General features: G+C 45.5%; 1 protein-coding gene across 3 annotated transcripts in view; it reads right to left on the bottom strand.

Moving 5' to 3' along the window:
* NID1 (nidogen 1) overlaps positions 1–7,011 on the bottom strand; it is a 94,337-nt gene extending 87,326 nt beyond the window's left edge. For all 3 annotated transcript variants that reach the window (XM_082640751.1, XM_082640752.1, XM_082640753.1), the window contains exon 1: positions 6,397–7,011. In XM_082640751.1, coding sequence (XP_082496877.1) covers positions 6,397–6,996 — 600 coding nt within the window. In that variant the 5' untranslated portion in view covers positions 6,997–7,011. The remainder of the gene's footprint in view (positions 1–6,396) is intronic.
* Between the last annotated feature and the right edge of the window lie 7,004 nt (positions 7,012–14,015).

Here is a 14,015-nt window from a genome sequence, read left to right as displayed (position 1 = left end):
AAAAAAAAAAGAGTAAGTTACAGAACTGGTACTTCTGTTTACTTTACTTGCTTCTAAAATATTTTGTGTGTATATATACAGATAAGTTGCACTCCAGTTACACTAAGAACACCATGTATGCCAGAATGCTTAAACACTATTTGTATGTAGTGCTTTCTTTTGCTTTGCTGTACTTCCCAGTACATTAAGAAATTGCAGGGGGAAAAAAAAAAAGAAATTGCAGGGAGTTTCCATTTTGACATATTTTACGGTTCCGTATATTATGCGTAAAAGTACGAGGGACGTCTTTTTGTCCATGTCTTTGACAGAGTAGCATTAGCTTGCTGTGTATGAAACATCTTTCTCAAAAATTAACATAAAAAATCTAGCACAAGGGACTTCCCTGGCGGTCTAGTGGTTAAGACTTCGCCTTCCAATGCAGGGGGTGCAGGTTCGATCCCTGGTCAGGGAAATAAGATCCCACATGCCATGCAGCATGGCCTAAATAAATAAATAATTTTTTAAAAAAGAATTCCTTGGTAAGGTTAGTGGAATAAAGCAACATTTTCTTTCTTTCTTTCTTTCTTTTTTTTTGCCGTGCCTTCCCGATCAGGGATTGAACCCATACCCCCTGCAATGGAAATGTGGAGCCTTAACCACTGGACCACCAGGGAAGTCCCTGAAGCAAGTTTTGAAGAAAGTCAGTGGCCTGTATTGGCAGAGAAGGTAGGGTAAAAATAGGAAGAACGTTAGAAGACCTTAAGAGTTAAATTTACCTTACTTAAGGAAAGATTCTTATATGTAAGTGGTATAATGAAAATCAGTTTGTGGAAGATGTATGTGGTGTGTGTGTGTGTGAGAGAGAGACAGACACACAGACAGACAGTCATGAGGAAGGGAGATGAGGAGATGAGTCAGGAGAGCAGTATACAATCTTTTTGCTTCCAAGGATATCCTTTTATTATTTTTCCATAGCCATAAATAATTTTTTTTTTTTTTTTTTTGCGGTACGCGGGCCTTTCACTGTTGTGGCCTCTCCCGTTGCGGAGCACAGGCTCCGGACACGCAGGCTCAGCGGCCATGGCTCACAGGCCTAGCCACTCCGCGGCATGTGGGATCTTCCCAGACCGGGGCACGAGCCCGTGTCTCCTGCGTCGGCAGGCGGACTCTCAACCACTGCGCCACCAGAGAAGCCCAGCCATAAATAATTTTATTTCCCAAACTGAACTTATTAACTTATTAAACAATATTAAACTTATTAAACAATATTAAACTTATTGAACTTATTAAACAATAACTAATTCATTTCTCCATGTTTATGAATCAAGCCATTACATCATATGTAATCAAATCATGTACTAGATTTAAACACTGGCCCACTCCCCTCTCATTACTCAGGATGGGGTCCAAAGAATGACTGGCTTCATCACTGGGACTGTGCTGATTTAAAAATAAAGAGATTACTCCACGTGGAGAATCAGATCTTATCATGCAATGGCCCACAGGATCAAGTCAGGAAACCAAGATGTCCCCTCGCTCCACCATGGAATATTCCCCAGCAATACCCTCTGCCTTGGAACAGCTCTCAAATTAAGGCAGAGGTATACGATGTCTAGATACCATCAAATCAGTGGCTCTTGAACATTTTGGTCTCAGGATCCCTTTATATTCCTAAAAATTATTAAAGAACCCCCAGAATCTCATGTTTATATAGGTTATATTGATCAATACTTATCATACCAGAAATTAAAATTGAGAAAAATTTAAATATTTATAATACTTAAATAACAATGAACTCATTACATGTTAACATAATTTTAAAGAAAATAAAACCCACAAGTACCTAGGGAGAGAAGTGTCGTTGTTGTACACTTGTGCAAATCAATTTGATGTCTGGCTTAATGGAAGATAGCTGGATTCTCCTATCTTCTACATTCAATCTGTTGTGATAAATATCACAACACATGTAGATATCACATATCCTGTAGCCTCTAGTGAGCTCCACTATATACACATGAGAGCATGGGAGTATAAAAAGCAAACAACATTTTCGTATTACCAGGAAAAGAGTTTTGACCTTGTGAATTTCTTGAAAAAGTCTCCAGGACGCCCAGGAGTCCCCAGACCGCACTGTTAGAACTGATGAGTTGGGTCATCACTAATGGTACCCTTTCCAAGGGCTCCAAACCCAGCTCTCAGCTTGTTCCCAGCTTTCCTACTTCGCTTTGTAAACCAGTGTCAAGGCTTCCATTCACCTTCCAACCTAACTGCTCTTTTGAAGGTCTACAAGCTCCAGGGCATCTCCATGTTCTGGTCCCCTTGTTGGTCTCCAACACCACCAAGTCAAACCTGGACTAATGCCTTTTCACTCAAGTCAGTTCTGCCAACCATCTCATCATTCTTTCATGCCTCAAGACCAAGAACCTCTCCCTCCCTGCCTTCTCCTCCACGTTCCATGTGTGACTGGTCAGAAATCTTGCTGATGCATCTTAGATCAACTCAGGTTCACCCGCTCCTCTCCTTGCCCCATTCCTGTACGCTCTAATTCCTGCATATCTGATAAATCAGTAACTTATGGGACTGGTTTTCCTGCTCCCAAACTCTTCTTGTCCATTTGTTCATGCTGTCTTGCAAACCACTGCCAGACTTATCTTACTAAAGACGGGCATGCCTTGTGACCAGCTACAGACAGTATAACCCAGCAACCACTAACCTTCCAGGAGCCATCTTTCATGACCCTCCATGTAATGTATTGCATCGTTTGGCTCCACATCTTCAGCTCTCCCTGTATCCATGTCTGTTACCAGCACGGCGGGGGCGGGGCGGAGGGGGGAATGACCTGCCTCACCTACTGACTCTGGGCTCAGCCATGAGACTTGCTTTAGTCCCTGAGATGTTAGGAGGCATGACCCAAGAGAAGGCTCAGAAAAGCACTATGCATTTCCACTTACTCTTTTATACTTCTGACATCTCCATGAAAAAGGACATGCTTAAGCTGGCCCTCTGAAGCAGCACCATCCAATAGAATTTTTAGTGGTGATGGATACATTCAACAGCAACATTGTCCGATCTAGTGGCCACTAGCCACTAGTGAGGGTGTTGAACATTTGAAATGTGGCTAGTGTGACTCAAAAGCTGACATTTTAATATTATTTCATTTTAATTAATTTAAAATAGCTATACATGGCTAATGACCATATTAGGCAAAACAGCTGTGGAGGTTGAGAGACACCCCCCTCCCCCACCACCTCCCAGAGCAGAACCAGATCATCCCAGTTGCTCCTGCTGAAGCCACCTTAAATCAGCCCACCACCTGCGGATTCCAGACACATGAGCAAAAAGTGCTTAGTTATATGCCACTGATGTTTTTATAGTTGTTTGTTACACAGCAAGAGCTAACTGATACATTTATCCCCTGACCCCACGGCCTATCCCAGACTGAACCCTCCTATGCCAACAAAAACACTCTGCTCCAGTGGGGTCATATTCCTCACTCTCCCAGCATATGCCAAGCTTGTTCCCATCCTCATGCATTTACCCCTGCAGTATCTCCCACCATGAATGGCCTCTCCATTTCTCCCTCTGCCTACTGAAAATGGACCTGTCTTTCAAGTCTTAAATGTAACCTCCTCTGTAAAATCTTTCCTCACTACTCTAACTCACAGCACTCCCTTGGGTCCATCACATGTTTTAGGTCTGATGCTTGAAAGCACTATGAGTCAGACACAGACTTGGGCTGAAATCCTAGTTTGGGGGGTTTTTTGGTTGTTTTTTTTTTTTTGCGGTACGTGGGCCTCTCACTGTTGTGGCCTCTCCTGTTGCGGAGCACAGGCTCCGGATGCTCAGGCTCAGCGGCCATGGCTCACGGGCCCAGCCGCTCCGTGGCATGTGGGATACTCCCAGACCGGGGCACAAACCTGCGTCCCCTGCATCGGCATGCGGACTCTCAACCACTGAGCCACCAGGGAAGCCCTAGTTTGGGTATTTTTAATTGATGCGATGGCCTTGGGTAATTACTAATTATTGTTATTCTTTTTTCATCTGAAAAAAAGGGGGCACGTTGTTTTGAGGATTAAATAATGTAAAACTAGCAAGTCCCTGACACATGTAGATATACTCATCCAATAATCACTTTCCTTCTCAGCGGGTTTCCTTTCATTTTCTTAATCTAATGCCCAGAACAGTACAGACCATCTAGTTCACGCTCACACTTCCTGTCAATTCACCCTTTCACTCAGGGCCATGTGAGGGTTTCCATCAGCTCAAAACAGCATCTACAAAACTACAAATAGTGGTGGGTGCTGTGATGTGGCACCAGACCCTCATTCAGCTCCTGGGAATGCAGTCCTCAGCCCTCCTCTTCAATAACTGCCTCCGTGGAAAAAACTGCCTCATCCGAGGGTCACACCTCGGTCCAGGGCAGCCCTTATGGAATCACTGATCTCTGTAAGGACACGGAGGTCCATCCCTCTCAGGAGACTTGAGAGAGCTCTGAAAGGCCATGCCACCTCCAGAGCTCCCAGGGGATTGGCTGGATGCCCTTGCTGGCCTGCACTGCAGCTCCACTACTCCGCTCAGTCTTTCTCCACTACTCTCCCTTCTACAAGTGTGGATCTGCGAAGCTCGCCCTAATGAAATAACCTACCTGCTTATCTCCATCTCAGAGTTCTTCCTGGGAACCCAACCTGAAGCACAGAAATAAGATGCAAAGAGAGCTCTGGGAGTCTTTCTCGCTGAAATGCAGATTAAAAACCCAAACTAGCTCAGAAGGTGTGGACTGACGGGAGTCACTTTTTAGCAATCGATTTTCTAGGTCTTTAGAATGCAATGTGGTTAGTTTGATGCCACAAGTAAAGAAGGGCAGGAGGGCCCTAATTTAACATAGGGGTTCATGAATAGAATTCAGTGGGTCTGTTAACCTAGAGAGAAAAAGAAATTTCATTTTAATTTTCAGTAACCCGTAACTGGTATTTAGCATTTCCTTCCATTATAAATGTAGGCAACAAAACACAGTAGTATTAGCACTTAATGACCTTGCCACTAACAGAAGTCACAGATATTCTCCTATCACATTATAGTCACGGTAGGTGTCTCTGAATATTGTTTACAATCCACGTGACCTTGAAAGTTCCGGCATTAGCTGATCGTACACTGGATCCACTGCTACACCTTGCTATTTAATACGGTTAAAAAGAAAAAAAACACATATATTACTTAATACAATTTTTAAAAAATATTTTAACTCATTTTTCAACAGAATTGATCTCCTTGGCAATCCTGTGGATTTTATCTTATGCATTTAAAAACCTAAGACAGGGTCTTACAGGCTACAGCAGACTGAGCAAGGAGGTCAGGGCAGTCAACCAACAAGGGGACACCCTCTGTCGGTGGAGACTTCGAGGACTCATTCTTTTTGGGCAAAGCCGACAAGCTCCACGTGGGTGTTGTCCCGGGCGAAATCTGCCCCGGCCAGAAGACGAGCACAGCCATTTCACCGGCAGGACAAGCTCCAGCCGCTGATGGCGTTGTTTCCTCCACTTCTGGAATGCACACAGCTTTATATGAAATCCACATGGTGCGCGGCGGCGGCACGAAGGGACTTTACCAAGTTGACAGCGTCCCCGAGCCCGGCCAGTTCAGAGAAGGATCCAGAGAGCGAAAGGTCCCTGTCCCGCTCCCCATCTGGCCGCCCTCCCCCCGCCCCCCATGGTGACAGTGCACGGCTACAGGAAATTGGATCACCGGGGCGCCCTTTCCCAGCCCTTAACTCTGGACTGAGAGCAGAATCATTGCCAAGGCATATCCGGAGTCCACACACACAAATGCAGGGGCTGTCGGCTACATTCCCGGGGCGGAGAGCCCGGTTTGGCGGTCTTTTCCTGCCCCGGCACCTACGGCAGTCGCAGGGCCCCCGCACCGGCTGCAACCCAGCTCTGGCCTTTGCCCCGCGCCCGCGCCTGGTCCCAACCGCACCGGGTCCTGTCCCCAAAAGGCAGGGGACAATGGCGAGACGCGCACCGACTTCTCGGAGGCGATGCGGTCCACAGCCGCCGGGGTGGAAACGCCGCCCGGGTCCCGGGGTCCGGGGTCGCGGGGTCCCGGAGTCGGGCAGGGCGCGCGCGGGGCGGCGCAGACGGGACGAGCTCCCCAGACCCGAGTGCACCTCGGGCGACAGTGACCAGGCGGCGTGGAGGCGTCGGCGGGCCGGGCGGAGGCGGGAGCCCCCTTGGGCTTGGAGACCGAGCGCCGCACCCCGCGCCCCGGCGGCCTGCGGGTCCGGGTCCCCGCCCACGACGCTCACGTCCGTCCGGCTCCGCGGGCGCCCCCGGCCCGCCCGGGCCTTCCTTCCGACGCCGCGTCAGCCCCCCGTGCCCTCCCAGACAACTGCCCCCATCTCCCGCCCGGGGTCGCACTCACGTAGACCGAGTTGAGGTCGGATTTGTCGAAGAAGCGGAGCGCAGTGCTCAGCTCCAGGGCTGGGGAGACGCGGTCGTCCCCGGCCTCCAGCTCCAGGTCCCCCTGCCCGGGGCCGAAGGGAAAGAGCTCCTGGCGGCTCAGGCAGCCCCCGGGCCCCGCCAGCAGCAGCAGCAGCAGCAGCGCCCGCGTCCACGCAGCTCCGCTCCGGCGGACCGCGGCCAACATGTTCCCGGACTGCCGTCCCGCAAACCGAAGGGCTCTGCGGCCGGAGGCTGAGGAAGGCGGAGATGTAATCGGACGCCCCTCGGCAGCCCCTCCGCGTCTCCCGCCTCCCGAGGTTCCCACCCCGGGAAACAGGGGAGGGGAACCGAGGGGAGATGGGGAGGGCCCCGCCCCGTCCACAGGGCGCGCCGCGGAGGCTGCCCAATGGCCGCGAGGGGGAGGGCGAGGGGCGACACCTAATCCCCCAGCCGTTCTGCCCGGGTCGCCCTCCTTCCCCGCGGGGTGATGGGCGCTGGTGGCCGCGATTCCCGAAACCTGCCCAGTTCCCACCGAACGGCCCCTCCGGGAGTAAGAGCAGAGGGCCAGGCTCTGCACCATTATCCTCGGCCCAGGGCTAAGTCGTGGAGATCGGGCGACGCGGAAATGCCCTGGATTCGGGGACACAGTCCACCCCAACGCTGCTTGGTGGCGTCCGGAGGTCGGACATGGTCAGACTGGTAGGAAGAGCGGGGCGTAGGTGCTGAGGATCAGCAAGAAGGGATCGGGCCAGGAGCATGGCCATTTACTCATCCCTCCATTCTTTCAGCTTTATTGAGTGTGGAAGCCTATGCTTGGTAATGGGAACTTCGGCCAGAAGTCGGGTCCAACCCCCAAAGTCATGAGTGTGTAACAGTGTTAGGCAGGGTGGAGCCCCCAAATGATAAAGGACATCGGGAATGGAAGAACTGGTCAAGGATAGCATCTTTGGGGATATGGAAATCAAACCAGGTCTTCCGGAAGGGGTAGAATTTCACCAGGGGGCTGCAGGAGGAACTTTCTAGAAGCTGGAGGGCTGAGCTGTGGGTGGATTCAAGGTGCCATCCCCCGGTGGAGAATTCGGGAAAGGAATTTCCGAATTCCAGTTCGAAGTAAGTTTAATACCAAACCTAGGAATTTGAACTCGCTCTAACCCTCACAGGAGAACTATTGAGAGTTCTTGACAAAGGGAGATAAGCGACGTAAGTGGTATCCGAAATAATCCGTTGGTCATTAATTTGGCACTGGGTTGAAAGAAGAGACACAGAGGTCATCAGAGGATCGCTGAAAGAAAAAAAAAGGGATGAGGAAGGAAAACTGAGAAGAAATGAATCTAAAAGACATTACAGTGAAAGAAGGAATAAGACCTGATTATAAATTTGATTTGGGGGATGGGGGGAGAGGAGAAGAGTTTAAATTGGGTGGAAGGTTTTGAGCCTGGAGGATTGCAAAACCTGTGTTGCCTTTTGAAATCAGGGAATGGGAGCTGGGAAGTTGGGAGTTGGGTATGTGTTTGGTGTCAGACCTGTTAACCTGGAGGGGTCAACAGGGTATCCCCCATTGCCTGTTGCCCACTAAAATTAAGGACCTGGGACCCAGTTTGGGAGAATTCTCCCAATAAACAGCAAGTTCTGTATAATGTTTAAGGAGCATGAGTCCAGTAGAAAATATGAAGAAAAAGCCAACGAAATACACCATCGTTTTGCAATCACAATACCCCTAGGAGACAGAAACCATCCCCACTTTACAGAAGAGAGACAGGGACCCAGAGAGGTTTAAATCACTTTGCTTAGGTCACACAGCTGCAAGCCTGCCCGAGACCCAGGGTGGTCTGGTTCCCCCTTCACCACTACACTAAGTGGAGTCATTATTGCTACGTTTGTTTCTCTTGATGTTAAAGAGCAGCTAACGCTGCCTGCCTGCAATCTGTTGCCATATCCAGTGGCTTTTCTTTCAGTTCCCTCCCAGAATTGCAGCGCCCGGAGCCTGAAGCCTCCATCCTGCCCCAGAAGGACTTCCTACTCTACCCCATGCCATCCGTAGCCTCAGCTGCTGCACCGCCCATCTCTGGGCTTCTGGGCCCCAGCTCTGCCTGTTCCAATGGAGAGAACCCCATACAGAGGCCCTTCTTTCTTCCTCTGTGCTCACCTGCACAGGCCCCAGTTTTCCCAGTGTGTGCTCAGCCAGCCCCATGCGGCCCGTCCCTCAGACTCACCCCCTTGCAAACCCCCATCCCACCTTCTGTCTCACATCAGAGCTGGCTCTGAAGCCGATGCCTGTCCCTGGAATGCTCTCACCCCCTCTCCCGAATTCTCTGCCTTTTTAGTACTCAGACAGCTTTTGAAACTCCTATTGGTCGGTGGAATTTTCCTCGGCTAATACAGAGCGAGAGCTGTTCTCCACTCAGCGGGTAGCTTGGAGTCCAGTCTGGCTGAGGCCTGGGCTCTGCCATTTACTAGCCCTATGAACTTGGGCAGGTTTCTATATCCTCCTCATTTGCATGGGATGTTCATTCCCACAAACAAAGAATTGTTATGGGAATGAAATAAGATGATCCATGAAATGCTCCTAGCACAGAATTAAGCCATCATTATTATCTAAATGTATGTTTTTCATGACTCTTATTATTTCCACAATTAATAAGAATCCACTTTGTTTCAGATACTGTAGTAGGAATCCGAAATATGAAGACCATTAACTCATAATCCCTTTTGTAAGCACCTCATAGTCTACTGGGAAAGACAGACACAATATTAACACAGTGGGATGTTTAACAAGATACACAGAGAACAACAGAGGACGCTCCTTGTTGAATGCCTGCTTCTGCTAGATGCTTTATGGAGCATCGAATTTAATACTAATAACAATTGCACAAGCTAGTAGTTTTATAGTAGATGTAGGGAAAATGAGATCTGCAAGAGTTAATGCGCCCAGTTTCACAAAGTGGAAGAGCCAGGATTTGAATCCCAGTGTATCTGAAACCAAAGGTGATATTCTTTCTACCACACCGTCCTGCCTTTCTGTAGAAGGAGAGCTTTCTCCCTCAGTTTCCATCCACAAAACATATTTGCTCCCTTGTTTATACACAATGTTCACGCTCTATTTATGTATGCTTCTGTTCCCTAATTTCATTAGTATAGTCTTGCTTAAGTTAGTTTGATATATACTGTAAACTATCTGTCATTTCCTATTTATAGCCCTGCACTCACCACACGTTGCCTGGTGCCCGGGGGACATGACATCTATGCTGTGCCTCCTGTTAGGACAATGTGGGCCAGGTGCCAGCCACTCCTTTAGAATTTATAGTTTCAACTACATTTAGTGTGTAATCATAATCTTCATCATAGAATATTTAATTTCATATTTTGCTCTGGTCATTTTCTAAGTGTATTTAATACCTAGATGTTTTTCTCTAGTTGTTTTATGCGGGGGGTTTTTCCCCAGATATAAGCTCTTTGGGGCGAGGATCATGTATTCTGTTTCTTTTCCAAAGTTCACAGAGCCTAACACGATGCTGCATGCACGTTAATAAAAGTCAACTGTTTGAGAATTCAATAGTACTTTTAAGAATCATTTGAGGGACTTCCCTGGTGGTCCAGTGGTTAAGACTCCGCCTTCCAATGCAGGGGATGCAGGTTAGATCTCTGGTTGGGAAACTAAGATGCCACAGGGCAACTAAGCCTGCGTGCCACAACTACTGAGCCCACGCACCTCAACTAGAGAGCCCGCATGCAGCAAACTACAGAGCCCAGACGCTCTGGAGCCCGTGCACCACAACCAGGAAAGAGAAAACCTGCATGCCACAACTAGAGAGAAGCCAGCACACAGCAACGAAGATCCCAAATGCCACAACTAAGACCCTACGCAGCAAAAAAAAAAAAAAAATCATTTGATATCTGCAGTAGCAATATGCGCCCACAATTAAATGACTAAGCCAGTTTTTTTTTTTTCTTTAAGTTAAACCCTACTTTTGAGACATGTACTCTTTCATTGACTGCTGTGATGGGATAAGGCAAGAAGACAAAATTTAGGAAGCAGGCTATACCTATAAGAAGCCAAGGTAACTTTTCTATTTGGCTTATTTCAGACAAATGTCCAGGCAACTGAGTGGAAAAATAGCTCAGTTGTCTATTTCACTGAAGGAGACGTCTGTTATAATCTCACTCTCCTGTGAGGTTTGACCACTGACCACATATGGCTATATTTATTCCTTTATTTACCAGATGTCATGCAGAGTTCAGCGTATCAGTGTTTCAATTCCAGGGGAATTCACTTAACTCATGAATCAGGTGATTGCTATTTTAAACAACTTAAGCTCAACTGTTATAAGGATATCCTAAATTAAGTGACCATCCCTACCAAAGGATGAGAATCAAGCAGGATTTGGTGCTCAATTTATTGTATTCTCAAAGGAGATTTGGATAAAAAGTACTTGGGGGAAACACATTATGTCCATCGATGTGTTTGGTTTGGAAGATACCACAGTTTTCAGGATAAAGTTTAATCCTTCTATTTCTACATCCTGTTTTCATGTGGATATTTTGCTGGTTCATTAACATCAGACCTCCAGCATAACCTGTCTTTTGTTGTTGTTTTAATATTTTATTTTGATTTATGTAATTTGCAGACTTACATAAATGTTGCAAGAGAAATACAAAAAGTTCTCATATACCCTTCACCCAGATTTCTTCTAAAAGTTTTACCATAATTGCTTTGTTTTTGTTTTGTTTTGCGGTACGCAGGCCTCTCACTGCTGTGGCCTCTCCCATTGAGGAACACAGGCTCCGGATGCACAGGCTCAGCGTCCATGGCTCATGGGCCCAGCCGCTCCATGGCATGTGGGATCCTCCCAGACCGGGACACGAACCCATGTCCCCTGCATCGGCAGGCGGACTCTCAACCACTGCACCACCAGGGAAGCCCACCATAATTGCTTTAATTCTGTCTCCTTTCTCTCTCTCTCTCTCTATAGATAAATAGATAGACAGATGGATATACACACACACATTTTTTACCTAGACTATTTGAAGATACGTTTTAAACATGATGTCTCTTTACCTCTGAACACTTCAGTGTATATTTCCTAAAAACTGGAACATTCTCTTACATAGCCACAATACAGTTGTCAAATTAAGGACATTAACACTGGAGTTAACTTTGATCAGTTGATTAAAGTGGTGTCTGCCAGATTTCTCCACTTGGTTTTTTCCTAAAATTAATTAGTAATTAATTAGTAATGTTTCCTTAAGCACCAGAATTATTACTCTTATTATTAAAAAAGACTTATTATCTTTCCCATTTTCAGGGTTTGTAAAGCATCTGCGTATATTTAATTCCATTTCCAATCACTATTTGTCAAATTTTTCACTTCATACCATTTTTCTTCTATATTTTTTTCTCTCCAAAATAATTTGCGAGAGTATTTTTATAACTGTGTCATGTTCCAAGACAATGTTCATCCGAAGACAGTACTACAGAAATTTAGGAGATTAATCCAAAAAGCTTATATTTATGGCTTCTCAGCTGCACTTCACAATTTTCTTATTCCAATATGGATTTTCATATGTTAATCACCTTTATGATTTTTTCTAGCTTTATTGATATATAATTGACAAAATTGTATACATTTAAGCTGTACAATGTGATGATTTGATTACATACACATTGTGAAATAATTACCATAATCATGTAATAAACACATCACAATTATCATAATTAACACACCTGCCATTTCACATAGTTAGCATTTTGTGTGTGTGTGGTGAGAACACTTAAAATCAACTGTTTTAGCAAATTTCAGGTCTACAACACAATATTGACTATAGATAGTCACCATGTTGTACATTACATCCCCAGAACTTACTCATCTTTTAACTGAAAATGTGTACCCTTTGACCAATGTCTCCCCATTTCCTCCACTTTCCGGCCCCTGGCAACCACCATTCTACTCTCTGTTTCTATGAGAGAATAGCAAAGATTTTTAATATTGTATGTTTCATTGAAAACAGTAGTGTCTTGTGATAGATCACACTCATGGCCTAAGATTGTTAAATATCACTCAATCTGAGTCAAGAGCAAGTAAACATATTATTTCTTCTTAATTTTCTTTTGTTAATAAATCATCATAAGTTCCCATTTCCATGTGGTAAACTTTATTGTAATGAAAAAAAACACATGAAATTTGCATAATTAACTAAATTCAGCATAAGTTGTGACGACTGATGGATTATAATGTAGTTCACTGTAGCTGACTGTACTCAGTCACAGCAAGAAGGTCGTTAGACCATGATGACTCATTACTTTGTGTTAACTAATTAGATGAAAAATAATTACAAAAGTATGTTTGTGAAAAATGTCCTTGTTGGAATTGGATTAAGCAATCATCGCCATTCAGCCTCTGGTTCTACATTTGATGCTGATACAAGCTAACCACTGAACAAAGTGAGTGGGGAACAGATTTTCTAAAAAAAAAAAAAATTGTAACATGCTTCCATATGACATCAAGTATGCTTACGGAAATAAAGTAAAAAAAATACGCTGAACTAGAACTTCTTTGAACAATATAGTTCTGTGGTATGGGCTACATGTCATTTCCTTAGTGCTTAGATGCTGTGCTTAGAATCTGTACCTCCTGGGCATTGTAATTTCTTCTCTGGATATTTTATCTTTCTACAAAATAGACTAGACAACTGCCTTCATGGAATTATTTTAGAGGGTACAAAAAACTCCTCCAATTCCTATTTACCCACTGGTTTTAATTTTGTTGAACTTGAGGTTTTCCTTCCAATTAAAATCAGAGGCCACTCAGGCTGGTGCAACGTCACGCCGGCCTCTGCCACCGCAGGCTCGCCTCACACTCCGTACCCCTCCCTCTCCCCCGGCCTGAGTGAGCCAGAGCCCCCTAGGCAGCTGCTCCTTTAACCCTGTTCTGTCTGAGCAAAGAACACATGCCCTCAGGCGACCTACATGCAGAGGCGGGGCCAAATCCAAAACTGAATCCCAGGAGCTGTGCAAACAAAGAAGAGAAAGGGGAATCTCTCCCAGCAGCCTCAGGAGCAGCGGATTAAATCTCCACAGTCAACTTGATGTACCCTTCATCTCTGGAACACCTGAATACACAACGAATCATCCCAAATTGAAGAGGTGGACTTTCGGAGCAACGATATATATATATTTTTCCCTTTTTCTCTTTTTGTGAGTGTGTATGCATATGCTTCTGTGTGTAATTTTGTCTGTATAGCTTTGCTTTTACCATTTGTCTGAGGGTTCTGTCTGTCCACTTTTTTGTTTATTTGTTTGTTTGTTTTAGAATACTTTTCAGCACTTGTTATCATTGGTGGATTTGTTTCTTGGTTTGGTAGTTCTTTCTTTCTTTCTTTTTTTTTAATTACTTAAAATTTTTTTAATAATTATTTCTTGTTTTTTATTTTAATAACTTTTTTATTTTATTTTATTTTATCTTTTTCTTCGTTTCCTTTCTTTCTTCCTTCCTTTCTTTCTTTCTTTCCTTCTTTCTTTCTTTCTTTCTCCCTTTTATTCTGAGCCATGTGGATAACAGACTCTTGGTGTTCCAGCCAGGCATCAGGGCTGTGCCTCTGAGG

The sequence above is a fragment of the Mesoplodon mirus genome, assembly GCF_964341445.2.
Source record: "Mesoplodon mirus genome assembly, chromosome: 2".
Taxonomy (NCBI): domain Eukaryota; kingdom Metazoa; phylum Chordata; class Mammalia; order Artiodactyla; family Ziphiidae; genus Mesoplodon; species Mesoplodon mirus.
Note: the sequence above shows the minus strand (reverse complement) of the source record. Positions and strands in the feature narration are given on the sequence as shown.